At 45.7% G+C, this 20,402-nt stretch overlaps 1 protein-coding gene across 2 annotated transcripts in view; it reads right to left on the reverse strand.

Annotated features, from left to right (window-relative positions):
- Nucleotides 1–205: 205 nt before the first annotated feature.
- The window catches only part of OFD1 (OFD1 centriole and centriolar satellite protein), a 34,984-nt gene continuing 14,787 nt past the window's right edge, over nt 206–20,402 (reverse strand). For both annotated transcript variants that reach the window (XM_045856022.1, XM_045856023.1), the window contains exons 9-23: nt 20,199–20,305; nt 18,563–18,682; nt 16,678–16,751; nt 15,459–15,550; nt 14,309–14,498; nt 13,178–13,308; nt 12,261–12,372; nt 9,791–10,351; nt 9,172–9,298; nt 7,985–8,085; nt 6,384–6,530; nt 2,287–2,438; nt 1,346–1,498; nt 517–584; nt 206–343 (exon numbers count right to left, since the gene is read on the reverse strand). In XM_045856022.1, coding sequence (XP_045711978.1) covers nt 301–343; nt 517–584; nt 1,346–1,498; nt 2,287–2,438; nt 6,384–6,530; nt 7,985–8,085; nt 9,172–9,298; nt 9,791–10,351; nt 12,261–12,372; nt 13,178–13,308; nt 14,309–14,498; nt 15,459–15,550; nt 16,678–16,751; nt 18,563–18,682; nt 20,199–20,305 — 2,178 coding nt within the window. In that variant the 3' untranslated portion in view covers nt 206–300. The remainder of the gene's footprint in view (nt 344–516; nt 585–1,345; nt 1,499–2,286; nt 2,439–6,383; nt 6,531–7,984; nt 8,086–9,171; nt 9,299–9,790; nt 10,352–12,260; nt 12,373–13,177; nt 13,309–14,308; nt 14,499–15,458; nt 15,551–16,677; nt 16,752–18,562; nt 18,683–20,198; nt 20,306–20,402) is intronic.

Below are 20,402 nucleotides of genomic sequence, written 5' to 3' on the forward strand. Positions count from 1 at the left end.
TCCAAAATGCAGGGCAGGAATTTGAGCAATACGTTTTCAAGGAAATATAGTCTAACACAAATATGGAAAAAAAAATGAGCTGTTCAATCTAGTGTAATGAAAGGCCTAAGAACAAGAAATTCTGAAAAGGTGTCACCTGAATAGATTATTTTTGGTTTATACACCAGAGCACCAAATAAAATTATGAAAAAGAAACCACACTGGATTGCACAAACAGTTTTATTGAGCAGTCTGCCTTATTACAGAGAAGTCATGGGCCTTTCCTTGTTACATGAGCAAAAGGCTGGCCAGCACACGAAGTTACCAAAAGTCATCTGGTTCTTCATGAGAAAGGGCTGGGAAACTAAATTGAGAAAAGACAAAAATTTATGTTAATTTTATTAACATAATTATTATTTATTACTCGATTCAGCCATTTCTTACAGGCAGACTCCAACATCTGAAGGGCTGTCTTGGCCAACAAACCCATTAACATGGTAATGGCTTCACAAGAACACTAGGTTGGGGAAACCATACCTTTCGTCTTTGTCAGTAGATGGAAGCGTGTCCACTTGTGAAACTTCTCTGACAATCTTCACTGAGCTCTGATGCAGAGGGGGAAAGGATTCTTTTGAAATCAGACATGTATTAACTTTATTAAACACTTTGATTTCTCTAAGAACTTTCTGAAATATACATATAATTGAAAAGTCAAAAAACGACATGACTTGTAAACATGAAATTTAGCAAGCACATCAAACTATCCAGTGTGTATTCTCAGTACCCACAGTGTTTCAGATTTATACAGCATTTGAATGTCTCAGACAGCACTGATGCATTCATTGTTCACTGACAGGGCTTTCATTATATTTCATTCTTGTTCCGAAAATAAGACACATCTCAACTTTACAAACTTCGACAAATCAAAATCTGTTCACTCTTACTCAAGCAAAAGCAAAAAAAAAAAAAAATTATCCAGAGTGTAATATATTTAAAAGCCTTCAGCCCTGGCTGGTGTGAATCAAAGGATTGAGTGCCAGCCTGCAAGCCGAAGGGTCACGGGTTCGATTCCCAGTCAGGACACATGCCTGGGTTGTGGGCCAGGTCCCTGGTGGGGGGCACATGAGAGGCAACCACACACTGGTATTTCTTTCCGTCTCTTTCTCCCTCCCTTCCCCTCTCTTTAAAAAAAAATAAGTAATCTTAAAAAAAAAACAAAACTTAGTGGCCCCATTTGAACTTCGAATTTCCTCTGCGTTTACCTTTCTGTCTCCAATGGAGAAGACGGATTCCTGTCCCAAGGTTTGCTAATAAAGCACAGAAGCCCTCGTGCCCCTCCCCACACAGCAGTTCGCAGCACCAGTACCTTATCGTCCTTCTTCTGGTCCTGATTCTCCTGGATGATTTTCATGTATTTCTCGAAAGGGCTTTCAGCACAAACAGGTGTGTCTTTCATGTCTTGAATGCTCACTTCCAACTCTTTCTCCATTTCAATCTTCAGTGACTCTTCAATCATGCGCTGTCAAGTAGATGGCCATCGAAATAGGAAATATAGAAACACATTTTAAAAACACATGGTAATAAGAACTCCTTTAAGTAAAACCTGTGTGTCAGAAAACTGTTTCCTGGGGGTGGGTAGGGTGGGGGCAAATTGGTGGCGGGAAAATGGAGACAACTGTACTTGAACAACAATTAACACAAAAAAAGACTATTTCCTTTTTTTCCTATTGACATCATTACTACCATCAAAGGGGGACAAACATGCGTCCTGTGCTTTGGACCAAATTAACCAGGAGTTCAAGCAAGAAACCTCCACATGTAAGATTAATTTACGTAAGATTCAGCTGGCGTGTGAAGTGGCCAGCTTAATCCATCTGTCTGAGGCCACAATCAGGACACAGAAAGCCAAAGAGAATCAGGAAGGAGGTAGGCGGGGGAGCCTGAGGAAGCCACCATGGACCGGCAGTCACTTCCCTGGGGCCCCCATGGTCCCAGCTGGCTGACCTATAAACCGCACCTACACAGGGAAGATCTAGAGCAAAGCACAGTCCACCTCCTTCACGGGTGTGTTTTCAGGACCAGAGGCGAATGCACGCACACGGGCTTGCAAAAGCTCCCGTTTACTATCGGACTGCCAAGGCGTGCATGTGCAGCCCTCCTGCCTACGGCAGGCTCTTTACTGTAAGTTACCTACGGCTGTGACTTGGGGACACACAAAGGTGTCACTTCCCTGAAAGCACGGCGCTTACTGAAGGTGTGCCATGCAGAAACCAGCATGGGAAATTCAGCTGTACTTAAAATTATTACCCGTTGTTGATTGAGTTTTTCTAGTTCTCTTCGTTCCCTTTGTAACACTTCCTGCAGGCTGTGGCTTCTTTCTTCTCTCTGCTCTTGCTCCTTAACCAGCTGCCATATTTTTTCTTCTTCGCTGTCTTCCCCTGTTTGTGCCTGATCTACTCCTGAAGGGACAGAAAATAAAGAGTGAGTAGCTCCCAGCATCACTTTTTCCAACCAACCCGGGACTGGTTTACAGCCGCCCCTGCAGAGACCTGGGAAGACTGCTCGATTCTAAGCTGAGGCTGTTGGCCCGCTGATGCACCTTCATGGTCTTCCAGCCCCCAGCCCCATGCCTAGCACGGCACCCGCCCTTTACCTTACTGAGATGAACACAAGTGACCCTGACCATGAACAACTTCACCTGTCCTCCCCTCCGTTTCACATTTCCTCATCCTCCTCACCCCCTCCTCCCTCTTCCCTCCTTCCCAAGCCCTGCATTTCCACCACTACGCTTGCTTATAATATCTTTCCACTATCCTTAGGACTCTGACTTACCATCAGTACCTATTTACTGCCACAGCAGTTCTGTAACTCTCGTCCTGACTCCCACAAAGGCACCTGAGCCTCCCCTGCCCAGAACACTACAAAACCATCCCCCAGCCAGCTCACTGCCACTCTCTTCCTCCCGGATGATGCCTTCCCGGGTTTTAGCTCTCACCCGTGCCCCGGTCATTCCCGCATCTTTTTCTCCAGTCCCGATCTCTCCCTAGCCGCGCATCCATGTTTCTGACGGGTTCCCTGCCATGAACACGTGGAAGTCCCACGGCACCAACTTCATACCTCATCATTCCTGTCCCTTTCATCATGCGCTTCCTGTGCTGCTTTCACTCAGCCACTAGGGCTTCCAGGTGCTAACTCCTCCTCCCGCTGCCATTAGGGTCCTCATCACCACTGACCTGAACAGCCAAAGTAACCTAGCCAACGCTCTCCCTGACACCGGTCCCTCTGCGTGCAGGCAAGCCATCTGCGTCAGCATCTGTCATTTCCTGAAGAGGAGACGTGGGTTTTCTGTGCGCTGGCTCTGCTCCGCTAGAGTCCAAACCCACGACGCTGTAGGCTCCGACCACCTGTCTTTTTCCCTGTGAACTGACTTCCTGCATCCCCCTACTTTGCATTCAGAACCCTCGCCTCTAGCAGCAGACTCCAGCAGACTCGCTGTTGGCTAAACACAACTGTACCTCCCTGCTGGGCCTTTGCTGTCACTCTCCCCTAAGCTGATGCGCTCCCTTCCGCCCACCTCTCCCACACAGCCCTCCCCCCTGGCGAGCCCCCATTCACAGCCTCCTCCGGGTGACAGGGCCAGTAGGCGTCTCCAGCACTGCACTCACACCGTATTCCGTATTCCGTACCCGCCCACCAACACCACGTGCATCGGTCTGTCCTAGGTCTGTCATTACGGGCTTTACTTAAATAAGTAAAGCCCGTAATTTGTCTGTTCCCTGTAGCTCGCAGCACAAGTCCCTGTGTCTCACAGGTTTCATGCCATTTCAGTCCCACAGATGATAATGCTGACTTTTCTGTTTCAGCTCTGGAGAGGCCTAAACTTTTCTTAGGCTAAACTTTTTTCCCCCTCAGCTCTGCTAAGAGACGAATTCATAGGTTCACCAGAGAACTTCAAACGTTTTGCTCTGCCCTATTCTAAGTCCCCTGCAGGAACTGACTAATAGGACGGAGGCAACACAGTCTCTCCTCTGTCTCTCGATGCTGGTCATGCAGTCCACATACTAGAGGCGGCAGGGGATCATTTCCACAGGCAGAAGAGCACTCTCCTCCTTGCTGGTGGAAGAAGGGCGATTCCTAATGGCATGGAATAGCAATCGCAAATAGGAATGCTGTTTGGTTGCTGATTTTACAAGATAAAGAAAAACAAAGGCTACTTCTTTGATGTGCGATATACAGTCATAGGCCACATACCAAAACTGCAGTCACAAAGGCCCACACATGCAGTGGTAATGATGACATTGTGGTCAGAGATGGACCACACATATGATGGCAGTCCCGTAAGACTGGCGCTGAGACACTCCTGTCTGCTAGTGATGCTGTAGCCACTGTGACGTCATAGCGCAGCACATTACTCAGTGCCTGTGGAGATGCTGGTGTGAGCAAACCCACTGTGCTGCCGGTCGTACAACAGTATGGCGCGTACAGTTTTGCACAGTGCATAACCATGATGACACTAAAGCACTGTGTCACTGGTCTATTTGTTTACTGTACTAGACACTTCTCACCCATGTTTTTGAGTGCACTCTTTCTACTTACAAAGAAAAGCTTGCTGTAAAATGGCATGTCGTGTTATATGGGCAGCACCTCGAAACACTTCACGCTTACATCTCCTCATGGCATCATTTTCCGTTGCTCTTTATTACATGTCGTGTTTTGTACACTAACATAGTATATAGGCTTGTACTCTAAGAGAAACAGGCGGCACTATAAGGTATGAGCGCACAGGAGGCGGCACCATCTAGGTTAGTGTAAAGCGCTCTCTGGGATGTTCGCGCAATGACAAATCGGCCGAGGTCCCGTTTCCCACAACTTAGCCCTCCTGCTAAGGAGCCCACGACTGCACTTTGTAGCTGCAGAACAACACGCAGATCCCTCTTTGGACGTAAGAGCAAACAAAAGCACTGTTTCCATTGGGCGCCTCGAAGATGCCAGCCTTTGGCTTTTTGCATCTCCCTTTCTACCCAAGTGAAGGTGGGAAGTGCTAAGCATAAGAGAATTTTTCAATGATCAAAACGTAACCACAGACTATTTAACAATTTTAAGAGGCATTACTGAGTTTACATGACATCTCGCAGGCAGAACACCTCTCACCTCAGCCAGCTCTCCTTGCTCTGTGGCACGCTTTTTATTCCCTTCTTGCCCATGTCTCTGCCGAAGGGCTGCCTGTCACATTCAGCTGTGGGTGGCCAGCGCCCCACTCAGAACCTAGGCCCTGGGGGGCCCTCCGGGACGGCCTGCTCTCTGTCCGACTTCCCCACCGGAGGCCCCGTGAAGCACGGGCTCCGGCGGGCTCACTGCCGTGTGCCCGGCTCTCCGGGAAGGGCCCAGCGCAGAAAAAGGTCTCGACTGAGTGTGTGAATGAGTGCTTTCCAGAATGAGCCGCTCCGGAACCGGTAACATGAACCCTTTCCAAGTCTCTCGCTTCTTTCACTCATATGTCCTCATATTTCTGAGTAGGTCGACTCAAACCAAGACTTACAAAACGAGGCTTTGCATACTTAGGCTTTGGGGATGGCAGCCCTACCTAAACATTGGGAAAACGCAGTGATTTACTTGAGGAATTTCCTCTCAAGTTTGAGGCTTAAACAATTTGGTTGGAGGAAAGGACCTGACCAGAATGAAGCTCTGGTGTCCCGCTACAGCTTTCCTCCCTGCCCGTGCGCATTGGGGAGGGATGTGAGCACTCCGGAGCAGACAAGAGGGAAGAGGAAGTGGGCCACGCAGGTCTGATGACCACTTCCCCTCATCAGTTTCTCCAAGAACTGAAATAGAAAGGTTTTTCTGTCCCAACTTTTTTTAATTTCCTTCTTTTTGTTATTTTTATTTTTAAAGATTTTATTTATTTACTTATTTTATTTTTTAAAAATTTTATTTTAATCTCTGTCCCAACTTTTTAATACATGAAGGTAGCAAATACAGACAAATGGTATGTTCATATTTCTTATACTATAATGACATTGACGATGTATATGGGTATTAACCATTATTTCAATTTTAAACTATGATTTCCTAAGATGGAATGTTTTTGTAGAAGTGTCTTAAGGAAATAGGTAACTGCTCTGTCCGACTTTGGACAAGAAAAGGTACTCAAAGCCACTGGCCCAGGAAGTCTCAGGGAGAAGCCTGTTCTTCAGTTTTCTCCTCGGCGCGGTCTTTACATGTCCAAATTGGGAGTTACTTCAGAAATGTCACTGACAATGACAACACCCCAACCAACCCCAAGACCTGGAGTAACCTGTGCTTGCAAAAAGTCCTCCGGCAACACATGAGATAGTTTACAGGGCACGGGCCGGTGCTCAGTGTGTGGTCACGCTGCCTGTCGGTGACAGCCGAGGGAAACTCACCTGGGTAGTGAGAGGAGACGGGTCTGGCAGGAAGAGGGGCCGCGGCGGCGGCGGCGGCCATGGGAATGTCCAAGTGAGGCATGTCACCAGCAGGATGGACGCCATCCGCGTCGAGGCGCCTTGGCATGTCCCCGGCATCCACACGAGCTACAAACAAGAGTCCTGTGAGTCCTGAACAACTGCAGCGAGAGAGGGCGGTGCAAGGTGGGGGGGGACTCACTGCAGAGTGCGGAAGTCTCAGCCAAAGCAACCACGCCAGACCTTTCCTCACAGAATCAATTCTAGCCCCAGCTGGTGTGGCTCAGCGGACTGAGTGCCGGCCTGCAGACCAAGGGCTGCAGGTTCGATTCCCAGTCAGGGCACATGCCTGGGTTGTGGGCCAGGTTCCCCAGCTGGGGGCATATGAGAGGCAACCAATTGATGTATCTCTTGCACATTGATCCTTCTCTCCCTCTTTCTCCCTCTCTTTCCCTCTCTCTAAGAAGTAAATGAATAAAATCTAAAAAAAAAAAAGAATCAATTCTAAGACACTTGCAGCACAACCACTTGCCAGTGTGCTCATTTCTCAAAGTGTTCTTACACTTTAAAGAAGTAGATTTGTTTCCAAAATTAGGTTCAGAACCCAACAGGAAAGGGCCAGAAGAATTCACCCAGCTTGCTGATAATCATTTGAAGTCCATCTAAATAGCAAGGAGTTAACTAAGTTGTTCAAGTAGCTGGCAAAGAATCTGCACATTTCACTAAGTCCTCTCATTTAACTATGCAAAATATACTTTTGGAGTTGGTGCTGAGGCTCACAAGGCGAAATGATATTTATACACAAATATAAAGACTTCACAGGCCGGAAAGAACCTGGGAGCTTGACTGGCTCTACACCCCAATTTTATCCGTAAGCAGCGGACTCCCAGACAACAATCTAAAGCAGGGTCAGAGCCAGGGCGCCAGTTTGGAGACAGTGACGCGGATACACTTCCACCTCCATCCCTCCGCTAAGAATGGGTTTTCTAAGTCTGAGCCAGTCGACAGAATCTGTACAATTTAAAGAAAATAACTTCTAGTCTTATTTCATAAAAAGGAAAAAGCAAGTTAAAGAATCACTCACATTAAATCTCAGGCAATCCCAAACTTAGTAAATTAAGGGTTCACCTGTGAGCTTAGCTCCAACTCTGAAATTGTTGGTTATCCTGAAATCTTAAAAATGGAACTCAGCCCTGGCTGGCGTAGCTCAGTGGATTGAGCATGGGCTGTGAACCAAAGCATCGCAGGTTCGATTCCCAGCCAGGGCACATGCCTGGGTTGCAGGCCACAGCCCCCAGCAACCGCACACTGATGTTTCTCTCTCTCTCTCTCTCTTTCTCCCTCCCTTCCCTCTCTAAAAATAAATAAATAAAATCTTTAAAAAAAATGGAACTCAAATGTACCCCCTGAAAACCTTTGTGATATAAAAATGAGGCTATATATATCTGTATTTATGGTGTTATCACAAAATACAAATGTTCTAATTTGTAACTGCTTTTTTTTATAACAATGGATATGTTTCACCAAAACTAAGCTTTCTACATTTTCATCTTACAACAACCGGTACTTATATTTGAACTTACATTCAAAAGATGACTCAAATTCCTCATTATCGTTCAAAGACTGCCTGTCCGGATTTGAGAATTCAGATCTGTCTCGGGGTTCAGTTTGTCTTTGATACACACTGGGTTGGAAGAACAAAATTCGTGAGTGTGAAGCTGTAGTAACGTAAGACCCAAGAGCACAGGATGGTGCAAATGCTTTTGTGACTCGACAAGACACTTCAGGAAGTACCCGCGCGCCCTGAGAACGAGGGCCGCCGGCACGGGCGCTCCATGCGCACCCAGCAGCACGCTAAGCAACGGCGCATGAGCTCAGGGCTCCTCAGGGCCACCCGACCCCGGGCGGCAGGCCCCACTGTTGTGCGCAAAGAGGACTGCTGCACTCTCAGTGCTGCTCCTAGGAGTCTGTTTCTTCAAGAGCCACAGAACATTTTTAAAAATATTCTGCACACCATCAGCATGAGCCAGCTGAAGATGCAATCTGTAAACACCATGGCACCAAAGTGCCCTAAGTACCATGTGTGTCCTGTCTCTTTCCTGGCTTTATCGTATCACAAGAGAGAGTAGTATAAAATGTGTGTGTGTGTGTACACGCATATGTATATGTGCATATATGTACATGCACACACACACACACACGTTAAGTCCCACATGTGACTCGAATCCCGGCCTGGGTGACCCACCGCCGAACTCCCAAACACAGCCACTCACTCCATCCTGCTTCAGCAATCAGACCCGACGACCCACTACCACTTCAGAATTTGTCTCCGTAGACAGATTAGGATTCTGTTTGTTTGGACATAATAATATGCCATCATAATTTTTAAATAATTTTAAACGATGTGTGGAACACCTCCAAGTTTAAAAATAAATGTACTGAAGTTACTTGCCTTTGCAGATTTCGTGTGTTGCTTTTTTGCCTTTACGAACTGATCTATTCATGTCACGATGAAGATGCTTACTGATATCAGAGTGCATATTCTATATACCAGACTTAGCAAACAAGAAAAAATCACTTAATTGCTAAAAGGATTTTCCCCCCAGGTCATTCAGATGGTTCTAAAACACAACACATCATCTTACGGCCTGACTGCAAATTCTGTGCCGCCACAAGGTCTTGCGCATCACCCGAAAAACCCAGGCAGGCCGAGGCTGAGCTGCTGTGCAGCTGACCAGGCCTGGCTGAGGCCGACCAGCACGGGACTCACCCGGCCTCCTGCTCCAGAGGGCTGGAAAGTGAATGTATGGAAAGGCTGTGTCTAGACTCAGCGGGTGAAGGCTGCAGCATTCTTTCAGGCCTCGGACTGGAAGCAGCACCTTGGGATCGACGCAGACCTAAGGGGCACAAGCAATCAGGACAAGAATGTTACAAATTACCTGGGGAAAAAGGCTATGTGGTTTCTAAGGAGTTCTATTAGGTTGAAAAGAAACTCTACTGCCATTTCACAGCTGAGCGTGATGCATAAATCACCCACGGCACTGACGCTTCAAGCACCCAAGTGAAACCGCGGTGATTACAATAAAACGTATACAAGTAATCGGCAGGAAAGGAGAGCCACTGATTGGCACTCTCTGAACACCTCTGCGTACCAAGCGAAATGCTGGAACTTGCCGCTCTGTCCCATTGCCTCCCACACCAGCCCTGTGCCATAGGACCGACACTGCTGGTCAGCAGGCAATCATAGGGGCAGCGAGGATGCAACTGCTCAGGCTAGAGGTTTCCTAGGCTCCTTCCTGCCTTCTAGGGCTAGCTGTCACTCAGATAAGCGGTCCACCGAGGACCGTCCAAGTCCAGAGCACCCTGCAAGCCTTTCTGCAGAAGCTTACCTTCCAGGTGCATTTCGGCGTCAAGGGTCCGTTGAGCTCTCTCAAGGGCAGTGGCGGAGAAGCGCCTGCCGGCGCCTCTGCGCAGCCGGGAGGCTGTCGCGCCCATCCGCGCTTCTGTCTCGCCCACTGCAGGCTGCCTGGGCACGGCTCCTTCCTCTGAAAAGACACGCCTCTCCGAGGAACTTAACATGGCGCCCTTGGGAGTACCTCGCCCCTGCAGGGGAGGTGGGCTCTGGGCCGCTAGCGGGCTTCCCGACGAGGGCCAGTGACGAACTCTTTGACAGTAATCTCGGAAAGCTTTCTCGAGGCACTCGGCCTCACGCTCCAGCCCTCTCATCCTGGCCTTGGTGTTGGCTACGAACTCGAGGTCAGACTCGGGGGAGCTACCATCCGTGCTTGCACTGGGATAATTTGTGATTCTTGGTGGAGCCGCGTCTGCCGTCGGCTGTTCCTGGTTGAGAAGATTTTTCAAGAAATCCTCGCTTATCCTGCCACTGGGAGACAGCATGGATCCGCTGACCAGAAGCGGCTTCATACTGCGGTACACCTCATTCTCCAGGACTGCGGGGTACACAGAGAGAAGGCGACAAGTGAGCGGACAGTACACTTCAAATACGCTTGAGACTTTTTTTTTGGAAAAATGAAAAGGTAATAATAAGAACAAGTATGCACATTAAATCATTTCTGCAGCCACAATAATGCTAATAATTATTTAGTAGCATTTACTGAGAGCTTTTATATACCAGCTACAGCTTTATGGGTCTTCTTTTTTTTTAGGCCTTCTTTCTTAAAGCATGATATTATTTCTTTTTTTTTTTAAGATTTTATTTATTTATTTTTTTAGAGAGGGAAGGGAAGGAGAAAGAGAGAGAGAGAGAAACATCAATGTGCGGTTGCTGGGGCCCATGGCTTGCAACCCAGGCATGTGCCCTGAGACTGGGAATCGAACCTGCAACACTTTGGTTTGCAGCCCGCACTCAATCCACTGAGCTACGCTAGCCAGGGCAAGCATATTATTTCAAAATCTGTGATATACAATCTTGAAATCCTGAAATCTCTGAGAACCAAAAACGTATTCATAATTTATTTGATCACAAAACCTCACAGGACCTGAACTCGTTTGGCTGATAAACTTGACCTGAACTGATGTAAACCCATTTATAATGTGTATTTATTCTAGCCAGCATGGATGTTCACACCTGACTGTAAGCATGTTTCACTAAAGGATGCTGCCCCATAACGCCCAGAGCGGTGACAAAATCCATTGTAGGGCAAGTTTCGGATACGGGGATGAGGACCTGCGGTCAAGGCAAGGTCGTGGGCTAAGAACTCCCACTCCTCCCATATTACAGATGGGGGCTGAGGCGGGGTCACCCAGGTAGCAAGGCGTCCAGATGCTACGACCCGCTAAGGCAAAGCCAGTGCGCATGCACACTCCTCTCCCACAGCGCCTGCAGGATGATGCACGTGTTTGAAAAGACCCCATCCTCAAACTGTTTTTCACGACTCGAGATCACTGGGATTTCAGCTGTGGGCAGTTTGGCAAACGGAACTGCTGAGAGAAACTAAGGAACAGGAAGGAGAAGAACTGGGTCAAGAGATAAAAATAGAACTGGTGCGGGAGACAGGAACAAGGACCGGTGAGGAAAGAGTGCAAATGGGAACTGAGGACCGCTCAGATTCAGGCAGCACGGGAAACCGGTTCAAATGCTAACACGCAGAAATTCCTCTGAGCTCCTTTCGGTGGAAGAAGGTACCTAAGCTTCAGTACACATCTGATGAAGTGGCAAGGGGCGGCTGACATGCCTCCTCCTCAGTGAAGGCATGTAATAACATGACAGCAGTGACCATTCTGAGGGTCTGGTGTGTCCTGGGCGCCCGACGGGTACCCATCTCTTCAGCTGCTTCACCATGGCACGGTAGGTATTCTTACCCCCACTACACGTGAGGAAACTGAGGCCCACAGAAGTGAAATGTGCCCACCATCAATCAACTAACGCCAAAATCACGGTGCAAAACCAGAAACATTACACATAATCAACCTGACGTATGCTGACATGACATGAGCCACCCTGCTTCTCCCGTATGTTTACTCATCTCCCAAGAAACATGTAAACACTGGGGAGTCAGAATTGATATTATCGGGGTAACAAATATCAAAGAAAAGCCTAGGTCCATGATGAACTTGGGGACTTCTGTGTCACCAACACACCTTTCCTATTAGGGGTATGAGGCTCTTGCAAGCCACGGGACACCTGTAAAAGTAAACCACGTTAGCGGATGACCCAGTTGGTGGTATTCCTGGAATTTCAGAACGGACAGTTTCACTTCTAAGATGATATATTTCTATGGCTTTCCCCCTGCTATGAGAATGACTAAAAATTCGATGAGTAACGATCATTATATTTCCACATACGCCCCAAGTTTTACACATACACATACACACTCATAGGTTAAAAATGTCTCTAACCTGTCTCCGTTTGTTTCAGCTGCCTCTTTAAATCTTCCACCTGCACAGTTAGTCTCTTTACAGAGGCTTCGTACTCCAGTATCTGGGCCTTCAGCTTCGTAGAATGCTCAATCTGCAAAGATTTAGAGAAGGAAAAGAAATCAGTCAAGCCCTGGCTGGCATAGCTCAGTGGATTGAGCGCGGGCTGGGAACCCAAGTGTCCCAGGTTCGATTCCCAGCCAGGGCACATGCCTGGGTTGCAGGCCAGAACCCCCAGCAACCGCACATTGGTGTTTCTCTCTCTCTCTATTTCCCTCCCTTCCCTCTCTAAAAATAAATAAATAAATAAATAAATAAATAAATAAATAAATAAATAAATAAATAAAAGATTAAAAAAAAAAAAAGAAATCAGTCCAATCAAAGAACGAAACGAACAAAATGAAACCCCAGTGCACTTCAAAAGGAACCATTCTCTTATGGGGCTTATTCTCTCTCACCAGTTCTGAGCAGCTTTATACCTGTAATGTGCAGTTCCCTAGACAACGGTGATAGAACACACACACAAATTCCCCACCTCCCTTCTGACTCATCTCAAAGAACAGCTACTGCAGGGCATGGGGCAGGCACCAGAAAGACAGTGTCCAGTATGTGTAAGTCACAGGGTGAGAATCGAGAGACACCACCAGTGGGCACCATCAGGACTGGCCAATATTACGTGCATGTGCATTTGCTTTCCCCTGGGTTTTATTACTATTATGAATATAGAATCACATAATCATGCACTCATTGTCTTGGCCAGGACAGATACCCTTCCATATTAGGTGAGTAGTTTTTGGTGTTGAAATCGATCTGCTTTACACCGGTCTGACACATGCCCCATTTTACACGTACACAGAGTGAGCAGCCTAACGCCTGGCCCAGCAGAGAGCAGTACTCACCTCACTTTGCAGCTGCTTCTGCAGAGCTTCCTTGTGGGTTTCGAACTCCTTGTGCCCCAACAGGATGGCAGCTTTTGCCTTCTTCAATTCCTTCTGAAAGCTTAGCAGCTCAGGAGATGGCTGAGCTATGCCTAAGAAGGTAAAACAGCCTGGTGATTACCAACCATAGGTTTTCTCATTTAACTTAGCAAAAGCATCTAAAGAGATTTTAAATGGCTATTTCTTTTCTTTGCATGCATATAATTAATATATTAATCCTATTAAATGGACTAAGAGCAATCCTGACCCACAAACTTCAGAAGAATGGAATGCATGCAGATGCAAACTTCACTATTCCTCCTAGTCCTACTCCAAGTAAAAATTCTTTTAAATCCTCAAATTAACTTGAAAGACTGCCACTTTCCACTACCACACAGAGAAGCTGTAGAAGGTGCCCTCCATCAAAAACAGTTGATGGCTACCCCGAGGTCCAACCCAACCTGTGCATCTGTCCCCGGCATTCCGGGCCCAGGCACAAAGCAGATGGAGTTCCCCCATTTCAGTCACGGGAGGACCCGCTAATAAAGGGTGGCTCACGTAGGGGAGCAACAAAGGATGGCTGCGTTCCCTGGGCTACTAACGGGGCCATACTCTTACCATCCTTGGGCCTAGAGGATCAGGGAGGGACGAATTCCCAAAACTGGAGAGAGTGAGCTGGCGCAGGCACATAGCGCTGGTGACAGGCCAGCTGCAGGCACTGGGACCTTGCCTAGCTGAGAGGCACAAGGCCAACCCAGAGCCACTTTACACGAGGACGGAGGAGCCGGCGGAGAGGGTTGCAGTGAGGACATAATAACAAACTTGACCTGACTCTCATCCCTCCTTCCCTGTGCTGAGGGGGCCCCTACTGGCCAGACTCGAGCGGCAGAGATTGAGGGGATGCCAGCGCAATCCAGAGAGGGAGATTTGTACAGTTTAAAAAGATTTCTTCTTAGTGACACTATTAATTATGCAATAGCAAGCAAAAAGGAAGTAACTTCAAATCAAGAATGTTAATTTTATAAAATTTTCCCAGTGGAAGCCTCCCTGAGTGGTTTTATAATAATAAGTTAGCATGAGTTAAAAAACATGAAAATCAGGGAAAAAACATACGGTTTAAGAGACTCAGGTTTTCATTTCTGCTCTCCTGCATTTGCTGTTTCAGTACTTTATTCTCCTCCTGAAGCTCTTCTTTCTCATCTTTTAGAAGTGAATAGTCACTCATTTCTTTCACCTTCTCATTCAGCAGGTGGTTTTGTTTTGTTATTGCCAAACACTGGGCTCTGAGAGACTCAACCTCAAGCTGGAATTGAAGAAAGCAAAGCTTGTCTCCGAACCAGTGCCTTTACAGTACTACTTACACAAAAGCCAGAAGACTGCTTTAGGGCGGGGTGGCACAACTGAATTAAGGTCACTTCACTTGACAACAATGTAAGTCATCTTTTGCCCAAGAGTTGGGGCAGGGAACCTTTACCCAACTTTGTACGTATGTAGAACCCTGCCCTACAAAGCAAGTGCTTCTGATTAAGATTATCACCCTTTTTCCACATGCAACTAAGGTTCCAACGGCTGTCGAAGACTAGCAATACACGCTTTTAAGTATGGAAGGGGGAGCCATCACAAACCTGCTGTGGGAGCTCTCCTTTTCTTTGCACCTCTCAAGTTTGCAAAAAAAGCCCACGAAGTTCTCAAATAGGTCATTACAGCCACAGAAATACATTTTTTATACAGAATATATTTAAGTACCTAAAGTTAACAGGTCTGTCCTTCAGATAGCACACCAGAATGAACAGAAATAAAGTAACAGTGGCACATGGAAAATGCATCTTGTTTTGTTTTAAATGATAAGAGCCTGGTGTAATGACAGGACTTTTCAGCTATTGCTGATGGGAAGGAAGAAGAGGCTGTGGTAGAAACTAAGGTGTACCGGCCACCTGCCATGGGGCAGGCACCTGAGTCAGCTCGCTGAAGTCCCTGAACACCCATGGCAGGTGGGCAATACCCCGATGTTTAAGGACCGTGCCTGCAGGCGCACAAGCCGTAAGGGAGACAGGGCATCCGAGCAAGACTCCAGGCCCCTAGGATGCACTCTCTCTCTGCCTCCCCAGCAGACTAAGATTGAAATGAAGAACCAAGGTGGGCCATCACCTTCTTAGTCATAATACACAGGCCAAACACATTGAGAAGATAAATAATGACTGAAACTAAAATGTCATGTATTGCCTAACGTTGACTGCAAAAAATCCACAGGCTTAACAATTACCTGAAGTTCTTTCACATGATTTGCAGAATGACTGAGTTCTTCCTTCTTCAAATTAACAGCTGTGAGCTCCTCTTGCAAACGTATGGCTTTTTCTGAAAGAGAGAACCAACCAATTAAACATCATGTTTTCCCAGGGAATATAAAACTCATTGAAGAATTTATGGCCAATATATCAGACCCAATGACCATTATTTCATAATCTGAAATAGGAGACATGAGAATCCAAAAAAAACCAGCAGGACAAGCAATAAACAAGCTCTGTTGCCCAACAGGTGATGAGAAGTCAGTTATAACAGTCACATATGTGGTGAGCCTCCTTCTGCTACACACACTAACCAGTCACACCACATGCCAAAAGATGTGAGTTTCCTTAAAGACAAAGACTTGTCCTACAAATTTATAGTCACGACTTTGTCACTTTCACTTCATCTAATACAAGTTTGTGTAGACATATCATCAAAAGACAATTTGCTAGCCCTGGCTGGCGTAGCTCAGTGGATTGAGCGCGGGCTGGGAACCAAAGTGTCCCAGGTTCTATTTCCAGCCAGGGCACATGCCTGGGTTGCAGGCCATAACCCCCAGCAACCGCACATTGATGTTTCTCTCTCCCTCTCTATCTCCCTCCCTTCCCTCTCTAAAAATAAATAAATAAAATTTTAAAAAACATTATAAAAAAAGACAATTTGCTGAATACCTGGGTGGACCTAGAAGGTATTTTAGTAAATGAAATAAGTCACAGAGAAAGACAAATACCTTATGATTTAGTTTATATGTGGAATCTAAAAAAACCAAATGAATAAGCAAAACCAAACCAAACCAGACCCCCAGAGAGAGATCACAAGCTGATGCTTGCCAAAGGGGAGGGAGGGAGGCAGATGGGGGGAAATATCCTGTGTACCCTACTTCCTCTCAGTTTAAGGGTCATTTCTGACTTGTTACTTTTATTTTAAAAAAATATATAAAGTTGAATAAAACCCTGCCCGTACATCACTGACCTTTGTGAATATGCAAAAGGTTAAACATGAAGGTTGCAAAACCGTAGTGAGAGACAATGGCGACTTTTTAAGTTGTGTAAAATTAAAAGGACAAAAATGTGCAATTTTGTACTAATAATGAAGTGTGAGCCTTGTATATCTTTAAAATGTTGAAGGGCCCCAAATGAGGGAGCTAATAACCTATATCAGAAACGAAAACCCAGCTCCCCTTCCCCAAGAACCACCTTTATTCTTTCTTTCCTCTTCGATCAGCCTGTTAGTTCTGGTGATGTAGTCGTCCTTCAGCTCTAGTTGATACCTGAGAATCAGAATGAATGGAGGTTAGTTTCTTGTCACTTTCCTGGACAGATCCCTATCCACGTGTGAGCTGAGCTATGGCACCTGGGCGCCGAAGGGCACTCAACATGGCCATACATTACAGGGTCCAGCAAAAGCCTGCGGCAAACCTGTAAAACGAATCCCCAAACTCATGTTATTGTGAGGTTACTGAGAACAACAGAGTGGTCTAAACGGACACAAAAACACAAATGAAGTGAACTTTACACTGTATACATCTGACCCTGAACCCCAAAAGATAAGGAGTCGGTCACTTCCAACCAACCTGCCTTGTCCCCACCCCCCCAAAGACCGTTTGCCTCAGGGGCTGAGCACAGTATGGACAGTCAAGTGCCAGCACCTTCACGCCCCTGCCAGAGACCCCAGAAGGCACAGTCAAGCCCTTTGACTTATCTCCGCCATCTGTTACCAGCCGACCTGGGTTCAGAGATGGGAGAAAGGAAAAGAGATGTCTCTTGTGGTGAAGGTCTTCTGGCCCCTGACACGTGCCTGAGTCACAAAGGATGAGCCAGCCAGGCAACAGTCTCCATGGTGATGTAAACAAAACATACACACTTATTCATTTGTCCCTAAAAGTTAAACTACAGATGCTGAAGTGTTTGCTGTTATATTGGAAGAGGTGACATAAAATATGTAGAGATAACACCCATCATTTCAAAACTGATACAGGGAAGGGTACCATATTTTGTTTCATTAGAATTCTTTATGACCTCAAGAAACCCTTGCCAGTACTATGTAACAGAATATCAATGATAAATTATGGGCCAGGCAGTAAAAAAGAGGCCAATGATTAAGAAATAGCACCTCAGGTGAATCATCTCTTTATCAAGAATTCACTTAACTCAACAAATATTAAACTGAACACTTACTATGTGCCAGACAGTATACTAAGCACTAGAGAGAAAAGCTACCACACTGGCTTAATGTCTCTGCACTAAGATATTAGTCACTGAAGCACAATAAAACTCAGACCATAGAAACCACAGCTACCCGTATTTTCCTTTACCTGTATCATTTTTTTTTTTGCTTAATATAGTTAATTTTAGTATGTTTCTTTTGATTCTGGCTTTGCAGAATTCTGAAGGACTACAAGGCACATGTTTGCTGACAAACACTAGAACCACTAGATAAAACAGTCTGAATTGATAGCTACCCCCATTGTAGTAGTAGTACAAGTAGGGTAGAGGAAGAGAACTAAAAGTGACAACTCCAACTGTATCACATATCAGCAGTGCAAGCTCAGCACATCACAGGGTGCCCTAAAAATTAAAGAGAATAGCCCTGGCTGGCGTAGCTCAGTGGATTGAGCACGGGCTGGGAACCAAAGTGTCCCAGGTTCGATTCCCAGCCAGGGTACATTCTTGGGTTGCAGGCCATAACCCCCAGCAACCGCACACTGATGTTTCTCTCTCTCTCTCTCTCTCTCAGTCTCTCTCTCTCTCTCTCTCCCCCCCCTCACTCTCCCCCTCCCTTCCCTCCCTAAAAATAAATAAATAAAATCTTTAAAAAAAAAAATTAAAGAGAATCCTCAACACCTGTTCCAGGGGCTATGGGTGAGAACAAACAGAGGATGCTGTTCTGTGTACTGTATCTTTCTAGAACTATCCTAACTCAAACACTCATGGGAAAAGCGTGACTATCAATGGAAACCTGTATTCTTCTACATACTAATTTTCACCATAACGTATTAGTTTTATCTACTTCATCAGTGTTGCTATGTTTCCACCAACTTAATTCAAACACATCAGTTCTTTAGAAATGCCAAACAGTTACTTGAGAATCTCGTTCTTGAGCTTCTGCTCATAGGTCTCCTCCATACTCTTTATATTCAGTTCCCGTCTCCTAAGTGCATCACTCACGCTTTTATTTTTTTCTTCTTGTAGCCTCTGGGCCCTGAAATTAGCAAACATATAAAAAGCAAATTACAAAACTACGGTACCTGAAGTAAAGCCTTAGGGGAAAAAATAGCATGGGGTTTTAGCTCCACAGACTAAGACTGTTAAGTGACTGTCACCCCTGGGAAGTAAGCGAACAGAGCCAGAAGTCTATTTGATGAACTGACCTCTTACATGATAGGTCTGAAGTGGCACGTGGAGCTATGCGGTGGCACCAGGCTGGAGGGGGTGTGAAATTGTCAGGACCAAAGTGCTTCACGCTTAAAAAACCATGACAGGTGATACATGGCCATGATCAATTCAGAGGTGAAAGAATCATGTTATTAAGTTACAAAGCTACAAACCAAAGTGAGTGTACTTTAGGGCTTGTTTCTTCTGTAACACTGTTTCCATGAGATTTAGTTGATTAGCCCATAGGTATGAAAGATAGATTTGGTTTTGGCATTTAATAATCTAGTGACTGAATATTGAAAAGAGTGCTGGAAGAGAGAGCAAAAGTTAGATGGATCCACCAGAACTTCCAAATACTGAAGAATGGGACGGTCTCACTAAAGTGAGACCTTTAGTCAACCACACATCAGTTCCAGAGACTGGGAATCAGGTTCACGGGTACCATCGGGCCTTGAGAAGTGCTAGGGAACTCGGACTATTCCAAGCAGAGGGTAAAAAAAGTTCCATGTGTTAGCTCCCTCTGCTGGCTAATCGGTAAAGCAAAGGAGCAGTAAACTACATTTATTTGCTTATGTGCTTAGAAGGAAGAATTAGGGCAAGTGGAGATAAAGTGATAATAATCGTGAGCATTCTCCACCTGAATTTTGTTACTTTCCCTTTCTCTTTCATGATCAATTTGCCACTTCAGTACTGCCAAAAACAGAGTAAGGTAGGCAGAGAGGAGAAATCAAATGAGTTGAGCCCATATAAGTGAGATAAAAACATTCGTGAAGATGGAGACAAATTCTTTAATGGAATAAGAGTATCTGTGAGTGTCAATTAATAGCAGAACCTAACGGGAAAGAAAGCTTACTCCAAAAACTATAGACTGGTGAGCTTGCTATTAATCCCAGGTGAGATGTGAAGAATGAACCATTTGTAATCACTTAGAGAAAGTACACACACATCACAGGACATAGTTCCACCCAGCAGCAGAAGTCAGGTCGGAGCCACCATATTTCCTTTGACAGCAGAGCAGGTGAATGTATCTGAAATTCAGTTACTTTATGCTCACGCAACCATTGGATCTGAAAGACTGAACGTAAATGTGCAACAGGAGTTGTTAAACCATTACTAGCTGCTTCAAATTATTTGCCTGGTTTTACTGTAGCCTGATGATGGTGTCTCATTCTGCTTTTCATCCCAATGTCTAATATTTCAAAACTTGGGCCTTTCAAAACTAGGTGACAGCACCTTTGCAACCAAGAACTCTCCTTGGCAATGAACCTAAGGATACTTAGACATATGTGGTTCTTTTTAATCTCATAGATTCTCAATATCCAAAATGAAAGCGTATTACTTACAAGTCAAAAGCTTCAATTCTTTGCTTCAGGTCAGCTTCTCTGCCTCTTAGCAAATCTATATCTTTTAGTAGAAGCTGCCGTTGAGCGTAAATTTCTTTTGTTTCCATCTGTACAGGAAAGCATTCATTTTTAGCAAGCAAGCTAAAGAAAACAAAACTGATTTGAACTAATAGACTGCTTCCTAAATTCCAGAAAACAATCAAA

This window comes from Phyllostomus hastatus, unplaced genomic scaffold, assembly GCF_019186645.2.
Source record: "Phyllostomus hastatus isolate PE091 unplaced genomic scaffold, TTU_PhHast_1.1 phas_scaffold_12, whole genome shotgun sequence".
Taxonomy (NCBI): domain Eukaryota; kingdom Metazoa; phylum Chordata; class Mammalia; order Chiroptera; family Phyllostomidae; genus Phyllostomus; species Phyllostomus hastatus.